Raw genomic sequence first — 24,376 nt, 5'->3', positions numbered from 1 at the left:
GATAATTGAAGGTCTTGTAAATAGTGAAGAGTTGAACAGCCGTGAACCTGCACTTGAATGTCTTTTCGGCAAGGCTATGTAATTACGTGTTAAATTCGACAAAAATGTGCGAGGAGTTTAGGTGCAAGATGCGTCTTGAAATGCCAGCCGGCTGAGATTTACAGCCTGGTGTGTTTCTCGTGTGTCAGCAGGACGGGATGTGTAGCTCGGAGTTCCCAGCCATAGCATTCAGCACTATGCACCACTCCCCTCCACACACACACACACACACACACACACACACACACACACACACACACACACACACACACACACACACACATACACACACACACACACACACACATACACACACACATACCTCTAAACTCATTGTGCTGCCCCACTACCCATACTTTCATTCTGTAGATACCTCAGGTTTCCTGGGAATTTGAGCCCAAATTCAAAGACAGTCCTAAATCAATTTTATTTGAAATTTTAAAGACCAAAAAAAAAGTGAGAGAAAGGAAAAGAAACATTTTTTTTTTGAGCGGGAGCTGCGGGTTGTGCTTTGATGGGCAGGGCAGGTGTGTGTGAGAAACAGCGTATAGTACGGCGTCTGAGCCGCCCCCCCCCCCCCCCCCCCCCCCCCCCCCCGCCCCCCCCGACCGCCCGCCAGCCCTCCTGTGACCCCCGCTACACTACAAGCCTTTCCCCCATATTGTCTCCTGCTTTTATATTAATTACAACGTGCATTATCAGGCCCGAGTCTGTAACCCCTGCAAATAGAAAAGCCGGCCCCAAGAGACCCAGGGGCTTCCTCGTATCTTATTTTCCATCTAGTCCTATTGTGCCCGAGCCTCTGTGTTTGCTCGCTCGCTCACCGCCTCTCCTCTCCTCCTCCTGGTAACAGTGCTCTTTAACACAATTAGGGAAGAGCATGGAGTGAACCATGTTTGACTCCTAATTATCTTGAGCTACAGGGAATAGTCACATGCATGATTATTATTTCTTTTTCCTCGTGCGGGTCTCTCGGCTTAGATTGACAAAAAGTGTTTGGGTGATGCTGTTGTGTTTTTTTATTTATTTCACACACACTCACCCTTTTTTGTCTTTGTTTTTTTTTTGTTGCGGCTTGTTTGAACTTTAATGGACTCAGGGGAGTCTTGGCAACTGTGTTTGTGTATGTGTGTATGTATACGTGTTGTGTTCCTTGCGTTCGACGAGCACGCCCATGCTGTAGCCGCGAGAGGTCATTTGAATTATTAATTAGAGGGAAAAAGGCTGCTGCTTTTGTGGCCTCACTGAGTGAGGACAGTTGAGGCATCTGTGGCCATGTTTGATGTTTTGCTGGGGCAGACATGAAGGAAATTTTAACTGTGCTTGCGTATGCGTCTAATGCAACCAATGACGTCATGGGTGTCTGTTTGCTAAAGTCACTGTGTGACCCTGCAATGTTTTCTTTCGTGCCTTTTTTCGTGCTCATGTTATGGCGAAAAAAAATAAATGATTCAGCTTTAGATACATATTTCTTGGAAAATAGCGTTACTACTGACATTGGCATATAGCGTGTGATTTTTGAGCTTAGTTCAAGCGTCTTTGAGTTTAAATTAGTCTTGAAGGTGCTGAGGCACCACAGTTGAAATGAAGCGCTAGGCGTTTTAGCACAGTTTTGCATGGCGCTGCTAGGAGCAGCCGAGGAGTTTTGGGCCAGTCCTACCGTCAATGGGTATTTCAGCCTCAGGAAGTGGAACCCAGTCATTTTCTTCCCTTAGAACAACAACAGCACATTCTGACTACATGAAGCCTGGCTCGGGCGAACTACATTATACAGTGCACGAGAGTGTTTTTTCTATTTTGTTTTTCTTGACTCGTTTCTTTTTCCCTCCACCCCCCCCCACCCCCCCTCTCCTCCTCCTTCTCCCTTTTTCATGGCATGTTCTCTTAAGATGCCATGGACATGTTATGGGAGAATGAGTGTGATTTTTGCATCTGCAAATGGATGAAAGGAAAACTTGAAGTCAAAGGGTAAACCCAGGTTGCCACAGCACAGTCAGTCTGCCCTTAGTAGCGTAGGTCAACACATCCACACCATATATGTCACTTTCTGTCCAAGAGCTATTGAGGGACAGAAAGAAAAGGAGTAAGAGAGAGAGAGAGAGAGAGAGAGAGAGAGAAAGGGTGCTCCTTACGTCTCGTCTGAGAGCTAAATCCTCATTGTTTCTGCCCCCACCTTCCCTGTACTCTTCTGATAATTCGGCGAGCTCTTTATCTGATTGCCATGCGGTGGACAGCTGACACTGAGAGACTAGAGCGGGGGTTCTAGCAGGCAGGTGCCCCCTTCACTTCAGGGCGATTTAAAGAGAGAGAGAGAGAGAGAGAGAGAGAGAGAGAGAGAGAGAGAGAGAGAGAGAGAGAGAGAGAGAGAGAATGCGCACTCCCTCCCCGAACCTCTAAAGAGACACAGCAGGTCTACAGGTTAGGTTAGGTCCTGGCGTCTAGCCTTGGGTCATCCCAGTTGGGGGAGAGGAGAGGAGAGGAGAGGAGAGGAGAGGAGAGGAGAGCGAGCGCTGCCCACTGCTTTTGGAGTAGACTAGAGCGGATCAGCTGGGCCCTCTCACACAAAGGCAGCTGGGCAGACAGTCGACTCTCACAGATTAAGAGTTCAGCAGAGACCTTAATGAGCTTAGGCCAAATGGCAACTCGCTTTCTGGAGATATTTTGTACCGCTCCGTTTCTTTCCTTCTCTCTCTTTATTTCTCTCTCTCTCTTTTCCTCTGTCTGTCTCTCTTTCTCTCTCTGTCAAGTAATACAAGTTATGGCGTATGAGTCCACCTACCTGTGGGTGTACACAGTGTGTATGTCCTGCAAGTACATATATGTTGAATGTGTGTGTATAAATGCCTGCCTGGGTATGTTTATATACGTGTGTCTATGATGCATATGCATATGCTGAATATGTGTATGTATGTCTGTCCATGTGTATTCTTTTTGTGAGTGTGTATAAAGCCAAGGGGGGGAGCACTGAAGTGGGCTGAGATTTTGTGGGAAGCCTTGGTGCAGGCCTGTGTTTGTTTGGTTTGGCTCTTTTGAAGGGGGCTGTGCTCTGAGGGCCCCAGACCAGACAAGGCTGCAGCTGCCTCATGGCCGTCCCGTCCTGTCCCGTCCCGTCCTGTCCTGTCCTGTCCTGTGCTGTCACTGGCTGCAGGTGACATGCTGAATCATATTCCTCAGAGGCTGCACCAGCGGACGACTCCATTGTGTATTTGTCTGTGTGTGTGAAAGGCTGTGTGTGTGTGTGGTGAGGAGGAGGTGATGTAGTCCGCATGTCCGTCCGTCCCCCCGTCCCCCCCCTCACTGACTGGAATGGCAAAGGAAATTCCACCTCTTGCCTGCCTTCGTGTGTCGCAGATAAAGCTTTTCCTGTACAGTAGAAATCCTGTTTCCCTGGACCAGCAGGGCCCTGGCAATGACCAGGAAGGGTGAGGAGGAGAGGCCTCTCAAGTTATAAACCCGCCATTTTACCCACTGTGTGCACTTCTATATGCATTTGTAAATAGTGGTGTGTGTGTGTGTCTGTGTGTGTGGATATGCATAAATCAGAGAGAGAGAGAGAGAGGAAGACAGAGAGAGAAAATGTGAATGTGTGTGTGTGTGTGTGTGTGTGTGTGTGTGTGTGTGTGTGTGTGTGTGTGTGTGTGTGTGTGTGTGTGTGTGTGTCTTAGAGAGAGTTATTAATCTGTATGTCATACGTGCCGTTCTTTGCCAGACAAGAGAATCACTTTCATATCTTATTTTCATTTCTGACAGTCCTGGTGATTAATGGCTCTTGTGGTGGATGTAGACTTTTTACCTCAGTAGTTTTTTCTTCACTCAGTGCGGAAGTCTCAATTGGTTATGGTATAAACTAACTTGACATTTTTCCGCCACATGTGTTTAGACAATTCTACAGCGCTTGTTCAGAATCTGATGGTACATTAAATACAGCCGTGATGGACTCTTACGTGCTAATTATGCTGTTAGGCCGTAGACTTTGGAGTGAGTGCCAGCGAGTTTAAGTCGTGCCCAGCTCGCGGAGGCTGATGGAGCTGTTGATTAGTCTCGTGTTGGTGTGTTAGTGTGTGTGTGGGTGTGTGTGTGTGTGTGTGTATGTGTGTGTGTGTGTGTGTGTGTGTGTGTGTGATAGAGTCAAGAGCTCTCTGGACTGCCCTGCAGAGCCTCACAGATGTCCCTCTCACATTTCCAACTCGCTCATGTGGTTCCTCTCTCTCTCTCTTTCCCTCGTTCTCTCTCTCCCCCTCTCTTTCCTGCTCTCCTGCTCCTGGTTTGCGGTTTGGACTGGGCTTGGGGGAACGCTGGGACGGATGGATCCCTTCTGTCAACCCTCTGTGCGCGCAGAACCCCGCTTCCTGGAGAGACCACGATGACGCCACCTCCACACACTCGGCCGGCACGCCCGGTCCCTCCAGCGGGGGCCACGCTTCGCAGAGTGGGGACAACAGCAGCGAACAAGGTGAGAGCCTCTTCATGTCCGACACGCCACCTCCTCCATCAGAAACCCCCTCCGCAGCCAGCCACATGTCCACATGTCATGTCATATCCACCCACACACCCACCCGGCTTCCTCACCCCAGGTCGTCCCCCCACAAGGGGCAGCCTGTGTGGGGCTACTCCCGCTACCTGCTGCCGGGGCTCCCGCAGAAACCTCAGTGTGTACACTAGTAGCACATCAGCCAGTCCAAGACGGATGGAGCCTCTCAAAAGCCCCTGACAATCCCATACATCGTCCCGCGCTAATGTTGTCAAGAAAATTAGCGCTTGTGAGCGTCAAATCCCATGTAACCAGGGGCGGACTAGCCCAGGCGTGCCAACTCTCTCTCTCACACACACACACACACACACACACACACACATCCCGCTAGCCACCCAGACATACTGTAAACATATATAGGCCACTCTGTGTATGCAGCTCAGCTCATTAAGTGTTCTAAACTGTTGCTATTTAAGGTGGGGGGGATAGAAGTGGAATTGTACACTAAGAAAAGCTTTGTGATTAATTGGATTTTTCTGCCAGTTCTCAGTAACATTTAAAACATATTAACTTTGCCAGCTCAACAGTGGTAATTACAGCTCAGAAAGGCTTGTGTTTTTATCTGGCTCGAGTCTGCCAGATTAAAATAATGCTTCCTGAAAAGTTTACGCCTGCCCCTATTCCATTTTTGCCTTTTTGCAGATCACATTCGTTATCAGTTATCAGTGTGTGTTCACTCAGTCATCACTGTCCCTCTATGCTCTTTTCTTCTTTCTCTTGACCCATTAGAAATACATTGAATTGAATCAACAGCAACATAAGGAAGACCACTAATGAATAGAAGAGTAGGAATTCTCTCTCTCTCTGTGGAAGCATTTTCTGGTTATCCTCCAGTTTCTGTCTCTCTCTCTCTCTCTGTCTGTCTCTCTCTCCCTCTCCTGTCCTCCCTCTCCTGTCCTCCCTCCCTCCCTTCCTGGTTGTTTGCCGTGTTTGTGGATCGCTCCTGAGAAGGCCAGGAGATCTCATTTCACTGGTGGGCGCAAGCTCCTCAGCCACGTTCAGGGTTTGCATGGAATTTCATCACACAGCAGCCCCCCCATCAATCCCCCCCCCCCTTCTCTCTCTCTCTCTCTCTGCCTCTCTTTCCCCCAAGCAAACAGCGAGGAGACTGTTGTCATGACCAATCGTGGCTATCATCTCACCCGTTAGGCAATCAAACCTATCGATGGAGGGAGCACTCTGTGGTGCAGACAGTTTAATCAGCCCGTCTGCCTGGTGCCTTTGGAAATGGCTTCCACTGCAAAAGAGAAACTGTTAGTGACCACAATGCCATACTTACAAGCAGACATCTGTGGTGTGCGCTCCCCTGTCGAGTCTGGTTGCATCGCAAGCATCGCTCAATAGGGTGAAGTAGGGCTACTGTGTGTGTGCGTGTATATGCATGTGTGTGTGTGTGTGTGTGTGTGTGTGTGTGCGTGTGTGTGAGTCTGAGAGAGGATAGCCAGTGGAGCAGCCACACAAGGTCCAGCACACAGAGGCCCTCGTGCAAAGTTGAGAGCAGTTATGAAATTTAATGTTGTCATAAAACTATGATTTTAGGCCTATGACAGTTTAAAATACATTTAAGGCATAGTTAATAGTTGCCCTCAGCTGTTTTTCTTTTCTTTACGTGCTCAAATGTCGGGTGAGCACACAAGAATGGAGCTCAGAATAGCCCTAAGTGGCCATGCATTTTCCTGAGCAGCCATGGCCCTCGCTGTGCATCTTTACTTACTCCACTTTTCGTAAGTCAGACGGGAGCAGCATCGACTGAGAAAGGGGGAGGGAGAGGAAGAAGAGAAAGAGATAGAGCAAGGGTGGAGGAGGAGGGAGGGGGGGGGTGAAAGAGAGAAAGAGAGAGAGTGAAATGTACTGCCTATTGATTATCTAACACACATAAGTACAAGTGACCTGTAATCCACAGAGCACTTATCGACTCCTCTCTCCACCGGATCCAGTAACAGCTGATCAATACGGGCCAAGGCAGTTACGGTATGGCGCTGAGCGCCGGCCCCGACCCCGAGCCCAAACCGTGCCAACGCTGCACCTCCTGGCAGGAAATAATCACCTTCCGTCAGGCTACGAGATCGAGGGATGGAAAAGGAAGGTAGAGAGGGAGAGAGAGAGAGAGAAGAGAAAAAGAGACAAAGAAGACAAGAAAGAGAGAGAGAGAGATAGAGAGAGAGAGAGAGAGAGAGAGAGAGAAAGAGAAAGAGAGAGGGAGTCAGTTGATGGCGGTGGCCTAATGAGGCCGTCCCGCAGCCAGTTGTTTTGTGTGAGGCGCGCTCTGACCTTTCGCTCTGCTCGGGAGCCCAGTCGCCTCATTTTTCACATTCTTGCAATTACGTTAACGCTTGAGGTGCTCCCTGACTCCCAGCACCGGCCGGGCCCACGCCACCCATGGCTCCGAGCTGAGAGAGAGAGAGAGACGGGGACAGACAGACAGAGAGAGGGAGAGAGAGAGAGAAGGGGGGGAGACAGAGGGAGAAGGGGAGAGAGGCTGGCCCATACTCCCGACATCCCCTCTGCAAGAGTCCCCTCCCTGACCTCTCATACAACCCATCCCTCCCTCCACCCCCCCAACACCGCCCAACACCGCCCCCTCCCAAACCCACAGTGTCATTAGTGCTGCTCAGAGGTCCCCACCTGAAAGGGAGAGCTTGGTCTCACTCTATAGGGAGAGAGAGAGAGAGAGAGAGAGAGAGGGAGGGAGGGAGAGGGAGAGGGGAAAAAGGGGGAGAGGGAGAGCAAGAGTTCAGAGGAGGAAAGCGACTCCTACCCCCATGAGTTTATTTTTAGTGAAGCGGGAATAAAACCAAACAAAACCAAACGGAGAACAAGAAGAGGGAAAGTGCAATCAGCTTGCTTTATGCCACCCATTTAAGAGGTGCTCTGCCTGAAAACCGAGCCATTTCCTTCAAACAAAACGTCTGGGCTGCCCTTTGGGCCCATGGGTTTCCTTTGCTCCCCTTGTCCACAGACTGCCCAAATGGTTCTCATTACATAACGTCTGCTGTGGGCCTCTCTTACTACTCTCTCTCTGTCGCTCTGTCTCTCTCTCTCTCTCTCTCTTTCTCTCTCTCTCTCTTTCTCTCCCCTCTCTCACTCACTCACTCACTCACTCACTCACTCTATCTCTCTTTCCAAGGAGATGCGATGGCAACTTCACATTCTCCATTGTTTCCATCTCCATGCTAATGAAGCCTGCAGTGCTGACAGTCAGCCTATGCTTATGGTTGGGAGATATACAGAACATAACTCATGCTATCCCAGCTGACTCCTGTGTGTGTGTACGTGCATGGGCGTGTATATGTGTGTGTGTGTGTGTGGGTGTGGGTGTCCACAAACGCGTATGTGCAGATTTAGCTCTCCGAGATTATAGCTGTGAGCAAAATTTACATTCGTAATCTGCCGCTTGTATCTTCTATTTTAGCACTACCCTCTACATGTGCCAGAAGAATAATTGAGCCGGTGAGAAAGCTGTGTGTGTGTGTTGTGACTCCTCAAGACTGATTTATTGTGAAGCAGGAGCGGCCAGGTGAAACACGCTCTCGGCACTCAATGCAGGACGAGCCCGTTTAGGTTGTTGATACACGTCTGATAAATTTGGCTCAGTCTCTCGCTCTACGGTCTCTCATCTTTTTTGGCCTGCTTGATTTTTCTTGAGAATTTTCTCTTAAAAGCCACAAATGTTCAGCCTGGAGGCAAACGGCTATAGCGCTGGCCTGCCTCCTCGAGCTCACACACACCGCCGGCACTACGCGTGCTAACGTCCAATAAACAGCACCGATCCCTGTCAAAGCTTTGCTTGTGGACACGGTGCCGAACACCAGCGCAACCTCTGAAACATGACCCAGTGTTTATTTTCTCGCTCATTGTCTCAGTTTCTGTGGCGATAAACATGGAAAAGTGTATGGAATCCCGGTGTCCGAGGGAGGAGGGGGGAAAGTTTGTTTTTTCTTCCATGGCTCTGGCCGTGCTCACCCAAGTGTCCCCCCCCCTTTCACAGCTGATTCAACAGCAAGGTAGGGGATCTCTCAGAGTAGCCGCTGGAGTCCGCTCCCATAATTATTAGCTATGCATGAAAACCAAATCGAGGTTGACGTTTTGAGTGGTGAGCGAAAAAGGCCCTTCCATATGATTCCCTCTGTTTGGGTTTTAGGCTTGTTTTTTTTTCCCCTCTCTATCTTTTTTTATTTTATAAAAAGACCCATTTTCTAACAGGGGGGAAAAAGCCCCTTGCAAGAGAAGGCATTTTGTACATTTTCTCAGCAATTGAACATCCCCGCTCGGTTGCAGCGCTGGGCTAAGAGAGAGGATTCCCACGAGAGACTTAGCGAGCTGATACCGGGGGAGCTGCGCGGCGCACTGTGGTGAGGTCGGCAGGGAGGGGTGCTGAGCTACCCACAGCACCCTTCCAGTCCTCCCCCCCTGTCCCCCCCCCCCCCCCCCTCACCACCACCACCACCCTCACCCTAGGGAAGGGGCCTCCTTAGGCCCGAGCCGTTGTGGTGGACCTCACTGGAGGGAGATCGTTCCCACAGGGGGCCCAGAACACCCAGCTCCAAACCCAGAAAGCCTCAGTGTGAACAGGGCCTTTTGGCATATTCCAGAACCTTAAGTGCTGGTCTTTTCCTCTGATGCCCTGCCACTTCTCTCCTTTATACATTTAAGCAAGATTGTAGACATCACAGCACAGAATTCAAGAGGATGTGTGTGTGTGTGTGTGTGTGTGTGTGTGTGTGTGTGTGTGTGTGTGTGTGTGTGTGTGTGTGTGTGTGTGTGTGTGTGTGTGTGTGTGTGTGTGCGTGCGTGTGTGTGGGTGGGGGGTGTTCTGGCTATCTCTGAGTGCCTGTTAGAGTTTAATTTAGAGGAGTAATTAAAGCCGAATACTGCCCCATAAACAAAAGATAAACAATAAAGAAGCCGCGGTCCCTGCTGTTTCACGGCCGTCACTCCCAGCTGTTGGAGAGCTGATCAGTTTTACACAGCCCACCCCCCCTCTCCCTACTTGGCAGAACACACTGCCTCACGGCAACAGGCACCTCACAACCTCAACGGGCAGAGGATGGTTCACAGAGTCCTGACTGCAAGGGCCAGAATGGAAGGGCATTAGGCGTGCTAATAGCTAATGGACCAGGCTCCCAAGGGAGGGTAAACCATGTAATGTTTACTACATTATCAACAGAGGAGCTGTTGGTTTGTGGTGTTTAGAATATCAGGCTCTTCATCTTGAACTCATCAGTAATCTGTGTCCTAATGAGGACGGTGGAGAATGAATCATATTTTGTGTTCTGTGTGGTAATATCATGAGTATTATTTCAAGGCAGTGCAGGGATACGGCAATATGCTTCAGGTGCTGGTGGAGATTCCCATTGCTTGGAAGAAAGGAGATTTAGTTTTTTTGTGTGTGGGGGGGGGGGGGGCATCTGTTTCCACCAGTTAGTCTGGAGGGGGGCTACAATGTGATTGTTGTGCAGTGAGAATAGTTGCTCTAGAGGAAACAAGTCACATGGGATACTCTCATGATGCCATTAGCATAAGAGTGGCTAAATTATTCATGGCGAGTCCTTAATCTATAGGGAAAAGTATAGTTAATGCACATAGTTTTCAAATGGATCCCCGCTCCGCGCTGAGACCGGATTCTTGCTGGATTCAGCATTCAGAGGCATTTACGGGAAAGGGCCTCTCCGCTCGCACTCCACACTCCACACTCAGAGCTGTTTCAAGGGGCTGTGCTTTGAGGCTCACCCCTTCCTCAGTTTCTCTCTCTCTCTCACTCGGCACTGCAGACTCCCTGGCCTTTTTCCAGAAGGTGATTAAACAGAATGATCATCTCTCTCTCTCTCTCTCTCTCTCTCTCTCTCTCTCTCTCTCTCTTTCTCTCTCTCTCTCTCTGTCTCTCCCCCACTTGCTTGTTCTGTGCAGCATGCTTTATTCTCTGGATTTAGAAAAAAAGGCACATTAAAGCAGAGAGAGAAAAAAAACGAAGTACTGCTAATGCTCTCCAGTAAGTCAGTGAGAGTACTTCCAGTAACGTCATCCGCCCTCACCACACACTCAACACTCCCTCACCCTCCTCTGTCTCCTCCTCCTCCTCCCTCTTCCTCTGCTCTTCTTCTCCCTCTGTTTTTCAGATGTTCCTCTCTCTATCTCTCTCTCTCTCTCTCTCCATCTCTGGCAGTGGTTCGTCCCTCTGACCCATAATCACATGCAGGCGTCACTCGATGCAGCCACACTAAGTGGGTCAGGCCGATGTGCAAACTAATGTTTGCTGGACACGGGGAAAAAATTACCAGAATGTATTCCTACGGCATTTGAGGAGAATGCGCGCTATGCTCCATTAGGGAGAGCTTTGGGAAAAACAGCTTTTTTCCTTTTTTTCTCCTCTCTCCTCTCCTCTGTCTCTCTCTCTCTCTTTCTCTCTCTCTTCTCCTTCTCTCTTGACTGTTCCTCCTTTTGGGAGAGCATTGGTTGTAATTAAAAAGTACGGAGGGAAGGAGGCAGGACAGGAAGGCAATCATGATTGGGTACCGTGGAGCTTGAGGGACGTTTACTGCGTTTAACCTCTCGGGCCACAGAGAAGAGAGAGAAAGACAGACAGAGAGAGAGAGAGAGAGAGAGAGAGAGAGAGAGAGAGAAAGAGAAAGAGAGAGAGAGAGAGATAGAAAGAGAGAGAGAGATAGAAAGAGGGATGACAACATAGCCTCTCAGACCATAAAAAAAGGAATCACCAGAGAGTGGGAGAAAAGATAGATAGTGTGAGAGCAAGTATGGGATGAGACAGTGTGGGTGAAAGGAAACAGGGAAAGAGAGAGAGAGAGAGAGAGAGAAACAGGCCTGGTGAGATACCGCCCTACTTACCTCCACCCCCCCCCCCCCCCCCCCCCCCCCCTTTCCCCACCTAGTCGCCGTGGCAATGCAGAGAGGCAGAAGGCCTGATGTAATATGGCTAAAAGGCATTTGAGGCCACGCCCCCCTGGGGGCTCTCGCCACCAGCGTCCGTTAATGCCTCCGTATTTTCACAAGCATGACAGTGCGCCGCCTCTTTTGAGGCCGGCCCTCGTTTTCGACAGGAATTTGGTGCGGGGGTCTTGTTTTAGCAGGCCGCCCCCGAGGGGGTCAGCCAAGAAGTCACCCTTAAGAGGTGATAATCCAATTGGCCCAGACTCTCGGAGATTTGTTTTCCACTGAGTTCCGGGTGTGTTTATGTGACAGCGCGTGCGCGCGTGTGTGTGTGTGTGTGTGTGTGTGTGTGTGTGTGTGTGTGTGTGTGTGTGTGTGTGTGTGTGTGTTTGTTTGTGTGTGTGTGTGAGTGAGTGAGTGAGTGCATGTCTGTCTTGTGCATGCATGTTTTCACAAGAAAGAAAAAGCGAGAGGTAGGAGGGAAAGAGAGAGGGAGGGAGGGAGGGAGGGAGGGAGGGAGGGAGGGAGAGAGAGAGGAGGGACAGAGATACAAGGCTGTCAGTAAGACAGACAGCCTGTAAGAAGGAGAGAAAAAGACACACAAACACATACTGAAGCACCACCAGCAATGACAGGGAACGTCAGCTTTGACGTGACCCATATTTGTTCTCACACACACATGGGTCCGTGGGTCCCCCATCACGGTTCAGCCAGAGGTTAGGAAGGCCACCTTGCTCTCTCTCTCCATCAGAGGCACACCTGCAGGGAGACAGCAGATCTGATGGCTAGAGCTCATCCAGGGGTGTTTAAGGTGTGCTTATTTGGGCATTAACCCCCCCCCCCCCCTCGACACCCGAGGTCCCTCTGCCCCTTCGGCTCCTTTTGTGCTTGGCCAATGAGCCTCGCTCTCCTTTCTTCTGTGCCCCTTGGCTTTATAACTGCTCCGGCCCCAACCCCTAAATACACACATACAATCACACACACAAACACACACACACACACACTACTTCAACCCCCAACCACAAGTCCACTCAAATCCCGAACTCCACCTCAGAAGATTCCTGTAAAAGCGAGTAAAGTCAGGCGTTGATGTGAAGGCCATCACCTCTCTTGAGTGATCTCGTGTTCTCGTCTGGGTGGGGTAGCGCAGAGAGGGAATCCGGAGCTCAGCAGAACAGCAGCTATACCCTACAGGTACCGTCTTAGCAGGCAGCCAGCTTCCAAGGGAGTGGGAGGCTGAGAAAAGAAGAAAAGAAGAGGCAGAAGAAGGGAGGACGGGAACACACCACGCCAGAAATTCCAGTTTTCCTCCCTTTTCCTTATTCTCTCTCCTTTTCCATGGTGTCTTCCTCGAGCACAACTAAAGGGTTTATGCAAATGTTTAGGGGCATTATTGCTTGTAAGCTCATTTCCGAGCCACGGTTCACTCTCCTGGATGTGTTGTAATGATCCTCACAGCGCAGGGGGGGGGGGGGGGGGCACAATGATTGGGGAACAATGGGTTCGGGGGGCTCTGTCCCCCCAGTCCCTGCACAGAGAGTGCCTGTTTCACACATGATCTACTTTTGTTTTAGCCTTTCATGTGGGGGGACAGAAGTGGTAGGGGTCTCCAGGAGGTGTTTGACAGTAGTTAGTTGCCATTAGCTTTTGTTATTGTCGGCAAGCGTCTAATAATTTCTGATTACCCCAAGGAGGCATTAGGAGTGTTAGTCAGCAAGGATAATTTCTTATTTACATGCCTCAAGCAGAGAGAGCGCGCACACACTCAGAGAAGCGAGAGGGGAACGCAACAACACAACAAATCAACATGCCAAATGTGTCCGCGGGGCTAGGGGGTGGTGTAACGGAGCCTTCATTATGCGTTCAGATAATTCATTTAGAAGGTTATCAATTTGAGAATAGAGGGGGCTGTTTTGAGCACGGGGCAAAAATATCATTTCAAAAGAGAAGGAGCAGGCAGGGATGAACATGGTGGAAGCTATTGAAAGACCATTCACCCCCTGGTCTATTTAGCTCTCTTTCTCTCTCTCTCTTTTAAAGATTGTTCCAATTCCACGGTTTCCATGTTTTTTCTTCAGCGCAACATGCAGCTTAAATTCTGCCCTGGCTCTGTCTTTTTCAGACATTAGCATGGTTTTACCCTCTCAAAATGCAGAAGCCTGATTTTCCTTTAATGACACCCGTTTGGGGGTTTGGAACTTGTTTTGGTTCCATTTGTTGTGATTGAGGCTTCCTAGCGATGCTCTACTTCAAATATTGTCTTTCTGTTCATTTAGGAAAGCTGTGCGAATTGCTTCTCTTTTTTTTCTTTCTTTCAGCGAGAGGCGCAGGGTTTTCTCTTAATTGTTCTTTGAAAAAGTGCTTCTTCTTTCCTTCTCTTCCCTCGGGTTTTTAAAAGCATCTTCCCTTATGTTATCAGGCCAGCATGACTAAGCTCTCTGAGGAACAATTGGAGGAAGCTTTGGAAGAAGAGAATGGTTCAGAGACCAAAAGAGAAGAAAACACTGCTATCTTACTAGACAAAAGCCAGTAAATATTTCCCTTCGTTATTTTCCACTCTCAAAACATTTTTAAAAGACACATCGTATTTTTAGTTGTTATTTAAAAAAAATTGCTCCATTTTGGGGAATGGAGCCGCATTGTTTGGCCAGTAAGCTCTCCGGGACACAGTCCTCAGACAACCAACTGTCTGCAGGAGACATCTGTTAAGGCTGACCTCCTGACCTCAGAGAGAATGCTCTGAAGGTTGGGGGGAACGTTGCCTTTACCCCTCACATGGCCTGGAGGACAGCCGAACAGCGCATGAGAACGAGCTCCATAACTATTAAAAAAGCACCACAAAAAAAGAGAGAGAAAGACAGAGAGAAAGAAAGAGAGAGAGAGAGAAAAGGAGAGATAACTAGAGAGAAAACAAAGGCAGAGTGGGGCCGGAGCGCGTAGGACTGGTCTCGTTTTCTACCCCTAAAGGCCTTTGCTGTCTCCGCTCTCTGCTCGGACCCCCATGAGATTGTTTTCATCCTTTATGAGCTAAAAGGAAGCCCAGTTGCAAATGAAAGGTTACGGCGGAGCTGAGCCAAGCCAGCGCCCGGGCCTGATGCTGCACCGATGCTCCCCGCCGCCTCCTCACCGCACCTGCCACGATGTGGGCGCCCATCCAGGCCTCACTGCTACGGAGAGAAATTAGTCGTGCTCCCTTCGGCTCCCTGTGACCGCCCTACCACCACCACCTCCTTCCGCCTGCCGAGCTGTTCGGCAGGAGATCACCCCGGCCGCGGCTAGCGTAAACCGCTGGCCACGGATCCTTGGCCTTTCTCTTCTCTCTCTTTTCCTCCCACCATTCCCCACCCGCCGCCTTCTCATTCTTTCCCGCCCTTCGCTCGTTGCTCGCTCACTCGCTCTCTTTGACTTGTATCACTCTTGCATGGCTCTCTGTGGCTGAGGATCAGTAGCCCTCCAACTTCAGAGCATGTATCTGTGTGCCCCCCAACCCACTCCCCCCCCACTCCCTCCTCATTTGCTGTTACACGCGTATGATTATTACTTCATGATCGTGCCCACGGTTTGCTCGCCTGCACATTTCGGCTCCCACATCCACAACCCCCCCCACCCAAGCCCACCCCACCCCAACCCCCCCCTTTGATTGTGGACTCCTGGGGTGTGGAGCGGGATGCTGGGAGCTCCGTGCCCTCGCTGCAGACGCCTTTCACCCAGAGCTCCAGGAGCTTCAGGGGGCTGGCGCTCCCTCCGCTTCTGCCTTTGCCTCTGAAGCTCGGGCTTGATGGGAAGGCAAAATTGAAAAGTCAATAATGGATCCCCACCCCAGCACCACCTCCTGCACCCACCTACCCCCCCTCCCCATCCCCCAACCCAACACAGAACAAAAAAAGTTTAAAAAGAATGAAGAAAAGAAAAACGCTCAAAATGAGAGGCGAGCCTTTAAAGGCAGGAAAAAAAAAACAGAGACATGGAGCCGAGTTAATGAAGTGCAACAGAGGAGGGTTTCTTTTGTTGCTCTCTGAGCTGGAACTATGAGGCTCATCTCCAGGCGGCATGATTAAGACAGCTCTGCTGCAGTCCTCGCATGATGTACAGATATAAACATCACATGTAGACTCTAGCTCTACCTGGCATGGAAAGAAGAATAGAATCAGACTAAAAATACGAATGGTGTCGTGGAAGTAAGTCAGCTTACGTTATGTAAGAAGAGTGTCTCCCTCTCTCTTCTTTTTCTGGTTGTAGGAAAATACAAGACCCCGGAATTCTCCGGCAGCCAGCATTAATGTCAGGGACCTAATTAAGGAAACGTACGAGAAAGGCATATTGGACTGGGCCTTTATGGTCAGGTCAGTGTGCTGGGGTGGCAGTAATTTGAACTCTCAGCTACGACTCTTATTTTTCACTGCCGTAATAAGGCGGCTCGCCCAGGCTGACACAGGAAGAGGGCAATTCTGTTCTTCACGACGAGAAGCTGTCAAAGCCCTCAAACCGAAATGAGTGCCAAAGATCGGGCCGTAATGAAATGACCTGACGAATTTACCTGAGGAAGTGCGGACAGCCGACAGGAGGCTCATCAAAACGCCTCAGTCGTGCCACCGCTAATGAAAGGAAATTGTCTCCCATAATTGCGTTAAACGGTGCCCATACCTTCCAATTATGCTCCTCCCTTTCTCCCATTAATCCCTTTATTATTGCACTATTTTCTTTTATATCGAACGGGTCCAACCTTCACTGCCTGTGACCAGGGTGAAGATGCTTCACCTTGACACGCCTGGTGCCAAATCCTCCACATTTTCATTTCACTTATAAATGGTAATAAATGATAATTAATTTCTCTTGCCGTCTGTAGGAAGGGGGGGAGCAGGCAGCAGTTATTGACTTGTAAAGAAGCCAGTAGGTGAGTCTTGACAAGACACAAGCAGCTCCTTTTCTTGTAAAGGAGTATCTGATTTCTCCACTAGTTGGGTCCCCGGAGAGGCTGTTGTGCTTTCTCTCTCTCTCTCTCTCTCTCTCTCTCTCTCTCTCTCTCTCTCTGTCTCTGTCTCTCTCTCTCTGTGTGTGTGTGTGTGAGTGTGTGTGTGTGAGTGTGTGTGTGTGTGTGTGTGTTGATCGGGGACTCATCTGTATGGAAAGAAAAAGGTTAGATACAAAAATGAAACATGAGTGAAGTTCCTTTTTTCCCTTTCTTTTTATGTGTGGGAGCACCGTTTGTCATCGACAATGGGGGAAGGAGAGAATGAATGAAGCATGCCAGTAATCGCGTGTGTGTGTGTGTGTGTGTATGTGTGTGTGTGTGTGTGTGTGTGTGTGTGTGTGTGTGTGTGTGTGTGTGTCTGCGTATGTCTGCGTGCACATGTGTGACTGCACAAAAGGCCAAGCGATAGCGAAAAGCGAGTCAGCAAGAGGGGAGACAAAAGCAGCGATCAACTAACAAGGCTCCTCACGGGCCTGACTAATTTATGAGGGCAAACTGTGTTTCTGTGCGTCGACAGAGGAGAGGAGAGCGAGAGAGCGAGAGAGAGAGAGAGAGAGAGAGAGAGAGAGGGGATAGGAAATGAAAAGAGGCAAGAATAAGAGAAAGGAGGAGAGGAGGGGAGCCTTAGGAGAGAGATGAGGAGAGAGGAGAGGAGTGTGGAGCAGAGAGGAGACGAAAGGAAAAGAAAGGAGAAAAGGCAGAGGCAGAGGCAGAGAGAGGCAGGTGGAACTGGAGGAAGTTTTCATTGACTCTGGTGAGAAGGCCAGGCCTCGGCCTAGGCCCAGGGGAGAGCTCCTCTCAGTTTGAACTTTATCAGGGGCTACGCTTAATCAATACGCTATTGGAAAAAGAATTAATTACTAAAGCAGAATAAAACAGCTGCATTTTAAACCGAGGATTCATCAATTCCGTAATCTCAGGGCTTCAGCTCAGGTGCCAGGAGGATCACGCCGACTCGGTGTAATGAGGAACTCTGGGAGTTTCTGTGCGCTGTACCCACACCCCTCCCCACTGCACCTCCTGGCCCCACCCAGGCCTCTCTCTCTCTCTCTCTCTCTCTCTCTCTCACACTTCTATCCCCGCTCGGACGGCCGAGGAATTCGCAATCGCCTCTGCCTCAGCTGTTTGTCATCCCGGGCAGAATCTCTCGGCAGGGTCTGCCCATACCCCCCCCCCCCACCCGACTCATCTCTCCATGCCCTCCATGAGGTGCCCAGCTTGCTCAAACTCACACTCACAGTCACACACACACTCACAGTCACACTACACCCCCCCCCTCCCTTTCCACTCCTTCCACCACATTCCCTTCCCACCAAATTCCTATCTTCCCAGGGCCGGGGAGAGGAGAGCGGGGAGCTGGGGGAGAAGAGGGAGAAGGGGTATTAATGTGGAAATCTCCGGAGCAGAGGCCAGCCGAGTGAGCGAGCGAGTGAGAGTGCCCCCACTGGGCAGCCATGGAGCCGAACATTCCTCCATTCCTCTGTAGAGGGTACAGCGCTCTACCCGCCCTGACCCTGCAGCACTACGGACCAGCTCCTTGGCCCCCTTGCCCCCCCCCCCACCCTCCACCCCCCCCATGCTTTGCAAGTCACCCCCCTTGCCCCTTGCCATCTCCCGTAATGGTGAAAATTTCAAGGCAGGTTGAGAAAGGGGTTATGGGTGATGAATTGGGTTTTTAGGAGAGCTCATTAGGAAGCCAAACAGAGTTTAGATGGTGGAGCGGGGCCGCGGCGCAGTAATCAGTTCTGCTCGCTTTGTTCCCTGCCTCCGGGACATTCTCCGCAGAAAAACTTCATGGCAGCCGACTGATGAGAGGGAGCTGGAGATAGAGAGAGAGAGAAGGAGAGAGAGAGAGAGGGAGCGAAGGAGAGGGGCTGCTGGGTTGAGGCTACAATCTGATGGTTGACTTGTTGATTTATAAACCTTTTAATTCATTTGCTCTCCCATTCCTCCACATCTCTTCCTCTTACCCCCCCCCCCCCCCCAAATCCACACACACAACTACTTCTAATGGTTGCTGCTGGAAAGCCCACCTCCACCTCCAGAAGCCTCTGGAAAATGCTGGTATCCGGTGGGCACGCCAGGCATGCCTGTAATAACTCCAAGGTGTCTCGCATCCCGGCAAATAAATGAGTTGTGTTTGTTTTAGTTTGAAGTGTAATTGGGGGTAGAGAATGACTGTTATCATCCGCTGCTGCCACTGCTGGTAACATGGAGCAGGCGAGCGGAGCAAGGCGGTGTTGGGTTTCAGATCCCTTTTCTTCTGCCGCTCGTTTTTCTCATGCTCCTCTCTCTCTCTCTCTCTCTCTCTCTCTCTCTCTCCCTCTCTCTTTCTCTCTCTCTTGAACAAACGCCTTTGATATTCCCTTACCAAGGATTAATAAAGCTACGTTGCCGTTAGCGGGGTGAATCCGTGCTCCCTTTTCCTCTCACTTTGCACGACTCTTTCCTTTTTAACATCTCTCTCTCTGTCTCTCTATCCTTCTCTCCGTTTACCATCTCACTACACATAACGCCAACTTATTTGTAGTTTAACGAGGGAAGACTGTAGCTTGATTGAGTGAGAACTGAGGCGGTGTGCTAGGCTAATTATCGTCCCCAATTTAATCTCACCCATATTTTTGACCCATTTAACAAGACATTAGGGGTCTCTTAAGCACACAGAAAGAGCAGGAGAGACAGAGCGAGTCAGGGAAATGGCCGCCATTATTACAACCAGGTGTGAGGACCAGACTGGGCTCATTGTTGTTTCCATCAGGATGGAGATATCTCTGTGTTAAGGGGGGAGGGCCGACTGAAGGGAACCTCCATCCCCTCCATGCCAGAGGTCCTTCCGTCTCGGGGAAACAGAGGAGGCGGTGTGGCGATGTGGCAATGTGGTCGGGGAGGTCTCTTTTGGTGTGGATGTCGAAGAGACTGGATGCACTTAGATAACCTCCGGGACCAATTAGCACTATTTGATTTAGAGGGGTGGGTGGACAACAAGATGGGAGAGAGAGAGAGAAAGAAGGAAAGAGGGAAAGGAGAAAGGAGGGCTTGCGTGGAGTTGGTTGTTGTGCCTCCGCGGAGTGCGGAGGGGAACGGGGTGGAGTTGTCAGCGAGTGTGAAATCTCTGGTCTAGACCCAAGGCCCTTCATTAGGAGCTGAGCCTTGTGTCTGGAGAGAGAGAGGGGCAGTCATGGGCATCACAACGCCTTTCATTCCCCCCCCCACACACCACCCAAAAAAGAGAGGAGAGAAGGGGATGGAAAGGGGGGCGGACGGCGCTCTGACGTCCTCTACAATTTAGCCCTTTGCCATTCATGCAAATTGGATCCTGACATCTGCAACAGCCCCCCTCCCTCACCAGCACCCTCCCACCACAACCACCACAGCTCTTTCTTCTTCCTTAACACATCTTTATTCCATTTCTTTTCACTTGATTGTTTTTTTCTCTCCCTCCCTCTCTCTCTCTCTCTCTCTCTCTCTCTCTCTTTCTCTCTCTTTCTCTCTCTTTCCCCAAATGATCTTCCCACCCAGCCTTGGGATCAGGCTCCCCTCTGCTCCCACCCACACTACACACACACTACACACACACTACACACACACACACACACACACACACACACACACACACACACACACACACACACACACACACACACACACACACACACACACACAAACACACATATCCCACTGGTCTAAACCCAACTGACTGCTTGGGGAGTTGATGCTCAAATCATCCTCCACAAACATTTGTTTGCACCCATGACAATAAGATCAAGGGGCCACATCCACGTCCAGCCATAGCACCCCAATGAAGCATCCAAAGAATGTTTCATTTGACCTCCCTTGCCTCCAAGAACAAAAAAAAAGAAAAGGAAAAGAGAGAACAAACAGGACAGGTGGCAATCAGGCCCCGTCTAGAGTCGAGAGCCCTGCAGGTCCCTCCTCGGGAGCCTTGTGCACCGTACACACACATAGCTTTCAGCAGCTGTAATGAAGTGGCCCCTAAACAGCGGCCGCACAAATGAGAGGTTTTTCCTCTGACTTATAAAATCATCAGCAGCACCAGCTGATTAACAAACTAATGAGCAGAGAGAGGAGGAGGGGGAGGGTTACTGGAAAATCTGGGCTGCAATCAGTGGCCAGGAGCAGCCATTGTGGCTCTCTCAAAGGCCCTATTTATGGTGTAATTAGATAATTGTTGTTACAGGTAGCAGGTTAATTACACTTGTAATTAGCCAGCCCTGAGCCTTTGATAATATACATAGCCAGGCCTCATCTAAACATTTTGGGTTATTGGCAGATGATTATCGCTTTGAACCTCAGGCTCCAGTGGACAATCCTATGGTTATTTCTCTTTTCTTTTTCTCCTCTATCTCTCCCTCTCCCTTGGCACGCTCTCTTTCTATCTGCCTTTTGTCCTCCCCTCTCCCTACGTCAGCCGCCATTCTTACCTTCTGTTGATTTTCAGAGAGGGAAGGGGGCAAGCAGTTCTTTCTTCACTTTTCATGTTAGGGTGAAAAGGTAAAGCCTGAGCAGGTCTAATAACAAGGCTGGCCTTCCCTCCTGTCCCCTCCCCCACATCATTCCCATAGGCCATAGCTGCCATAGCCATAGCCATAGCTGCCCCCCCCCCCCCCACACACACACACACACACACACCTTTGCTCCCCTCCGCTCCCCTCTGACTGCTGAAGGGCAGTGTGCCGTGGGCCTTGGGGGGTGTGGGGTTGGGGGGGTCAGCAGCAGAGAGCAGTGCCTCTTTGGAGAGGCCGCGCGTCGGCCAGGAGAAGATAGTTATCTCCAGCATTCCTCGGATGACAGAGAGATATGCGCCTGATGGCAGAGATGGAGGGATTGGGAGGGGAGGAGGGGAAGAGAAAAAAAGAGGGAAAGAAGAGTGGAGAGGAGAGGAGAGGAGAGGAGGGGAAGGCCCTGAGGGGACTCTGAGAGCTGGGGGTGTTGCAGTGTGAGCAGGACTCCTCCTTCCACATGCAGGATCCCAGAGCGGCACACAGAAAGCATCTAATTAGAGCCCTCTTATTCCACTTCATTTGAGAGAGCGCACCCAGCGCTACGTGTTGTTTTGCGGGGAAGTAACTGCACATTAGTCAGGACGGGGGGTGTGGGGGGGCAAAAAAAAACAACAGCCCTGCACTGGGAAGCACTCAGTCATACAGTAACACGCTTCCAGCCCAAAGAAGCAGCCAGCAGCTGGATGGCTGCCTCTGACTTAAAGCTTGGAGCAGAGGGGGTAAAAAAGGGGTGGGGTGGTGGTGGGGGGGTGGGAGAGAGGTAGATCTTCTGTCCCCTGTGCTTTTCTAACTCAGGGTGGCAAGAAGCCGGCAACACCTAATGTTGGTGCGAGGTAGGCGAGTGTAATTGCAGCGACAGGTTTTCACAGAGCCGCTAACGACTCCCGATGCCGCTACCCAATTTGTCAGCGAGTGGCTCGGTGTTTACCAAGCTGTTGTTTTACGGTCCGGTGTGCTGGATGCCGCCACTTTTTGAAGCAGTGCTCAGGAAATAATCGCCATAAAAAAGAAAAAGCGCTGCTAGAGTGAGCCACACTCTTTTTCACTTCTCCCGAGATTCATGTCCTGATCTCCCCTCATCTTTAGTTTTGGGTGTATGTTCGAGGGGGTCAGATACATAAGGGAACAGGGGTCAGCATTTTATACTTGGGTTATGCGTTTGTGTGTACACCTAATGTATGTGTGTGGTGTGTGTGTGTGTGTGAGTGTGTTAGGGCTGCCCTGAAGTGTGAATAGAGGTGCCGTGTGTATCAGGAACATGTGGTGGCAGTAGCATGGAGCCCAGGCGTGAACCTTGTGTGTGTATAAAGGGGGGAATGCTGGACAAAAGAAAATACCCCCCCCCCCCACCGCTTCCATTGCACTGGCGGCCATTTAGGGAGCTGAATGCTGCTAAACGCTGCTTCTGCCGGCTGAAAAGTTCAGGAGAAAAAGGAGGGAAAAGGGAGGCTTAAAATCCCTCTGTTCTCCCTTTTTACTCTCTCACTCTCTAAGCGAATCCTTGCAGAGGGGGGTTGTGTGTGAGTGTGTGTGTGTGTGTGTGTGTGTGTGTGTGTGTGTGTGTGTGTGTGTGTGTGTGTGTGTGTGTGTGTGTGTGTGTGTGCCGTCCGAGCGTGCAGTGAATGGACTGCTGGAGTGTGTGGGTCTTGTTTGTTCTCTCCGAGAGGGTGTGGACGCAGCCCCGGGTCACTGCTCTGTGCTGTGCTCACCTCCCATCTCCCTCCCATCTTACAAACACCTCTCCCTCCCTCTCTCTCTCTCTCTCTCTCTCTCTCTCTCCCTCTTTCAACCCCCCCACCCCTGGCTCTCTCCCCCGTAATTTTCAACCTCAACGCTGACTTTCCCCACACCACCCTTGTGTGTCTAAGTAGAGGGGTGAACATGCTTCAGTGGTCTACCCCTGCAGGAGGGCTTGTGTGTATCTGTGTGTGAGGGAGGTATGCTGGAGGATCTGTGGATGTGTGTGTGTGTGTGTGTGTGTGTGTGTGTGTGTGTGTGTGTGTGTGTGTGTGTGTGTAGGGAGGGGGGTTGTAATTAGTCACTTTAAGCGCAGCCTCTGCAAGGCACTGGCTGCACATTCACGCTCCATTACCCTAAAACAAACGCCCGGGCTCGCTAAAGCGCAAATCCGCTGCTAAGTCACTCCCCAGCGCACAAAAGTGTGGCCTCTCAGGAACGCTCATGAAAAAGGGTGAAGAAATCGCTGTTGTGTTCATCGCTTTAGTTTTTGTCTGTAGGTTGTGTGTGTGTGTGTGTGTGTGTGCGTGTGTGTGTGTGTGTGTGTGAAGCATGCGTGTGCCTCTCTTTTTCTCATCAGTCTCAGAGTTTTTAGAATCTGACCATGTTTTGATTGCAAAACACATTGAAGTTTTCATGCTAATGTTAGCCAGATGAGAATCTCCCCTCCCACCCCCCAACCACCACCACCACCACACAAAAAACTCTATGCTCAGAATGTGATGTCCCTCTGCGTAGCACATGGTAGCCAAGGTAGCCTACTGGTTCAGTGTTCAGGGCTGTGGGACTGCCTCGCTCCTGGCCCTTTTGCGTGGCTCAGTGATGTCGTTTGAGGACACATGGTGTTAGCGCCGTTAGCATCGTCCCTCAACACTGCCCCGGAGTGCCTCATGCCCACCAGTCATGGAACGTACATGTTCGTATCCCGAGGTCATTTGCTTCATGCTCCCTTTGGCAGAGCCTGTAGGACTCTGTGTCATCAGCAATATGTATGTGTGTGTGTGTGTGTGTGTGTGTGTGGGGGGGTGCTCAGAATACTGCATATAACCCCTCCCATACACACACACACACACTACTTATCCCCAGGCAGAACCCAAAACACCAGTGTAAACTTTTCCACGCACATCTCCCCTACATGTGATGTTTACTGACATGCTCAGCTTTTTAATGAGTGCTAGCATGGAGAATCATTACAGCATGGGGAAATATTCCGTATGCATATTTAATAAAGCACCACTGGTGAGAGGGGAGTGTGTTTGCATTTTTTGGTTTGACTTTTTGTTTTTCTTAGTATTTCAGTTTTTTAGGCCTAACAGAAGAACCCCCCCCCCCACACACACACACACACACACTCACACTCACACACACACACGCGCATACACTCTGCAATCTGGTGGCTTCTTGTCCCCATCCATGCATACAGAAAACATGCATACTTTCATTGTTAAAATCAAGAGACAGAAGGATGGAGGGAGGGAGTGAAGGAGAGAGACAGAGAGAGAAAGGGGGAAGGGGAAGGGAGGGATGGGGTCTCTCCCACTCTCTCTCTCTCTCTCTCCCCTCTGTCTTTTCTCGTCCTCCAAGGGCACTGCTTTTCCAAAAGTGCCCGGGGCTACACTCCAGCACCTCTCCTCCCCGAGGCCTTTCGCCTGCCTCCTAATAGCCATCCCCCATCTGTGTCACACAGCC

General features: G+C 50.4%; 1 protein-coding gene across 11 annotated transcripts in view; it reads left to right on the top strand.

Annotated features, from left to right (window-relative positions):
- meis2a (Meis homeobox 2a) overlaps positions 1–24,376 on the top strand; it is an 82,351-nt gene that overhangs the window by 9,730 nt on the left and 48,245 nt on the right. For all 11 annotated transcript variants that reach the window (XM_031580816.2, XM_031580826.2, XM_031580824.2 and 8 more), the window contains one exon: positions 4,378–4,492. In XM_031580816.2, the coding sequence (XP_031436676.1) occupies positions 4,378–4,492 (115 nt within the window). The remainder of the gene's footprint in view (positions 1–4,377; positions 4,493–24,376) is intronic.

Source organism: Clupea harengus, chromosome 14 (genome assembly GCF_900700415.2).
Source record: "Clupea harengus chromosome 14, Ch_v2.0.2, whole genome shotgun sequence".
Classification (NCBI taxonomy): domain Eukaryota; kingdom Metazoa; phylum Chordata; class Actinopteri; order Clupeiformes; family Clupeidae; genus Clupea; species Clupea harengus.
The sequence above is the reverse complement of the archived record's forward strand: the minus strand, read 5'-3'. Positions and strand labels throughout refer to the sequence as shown.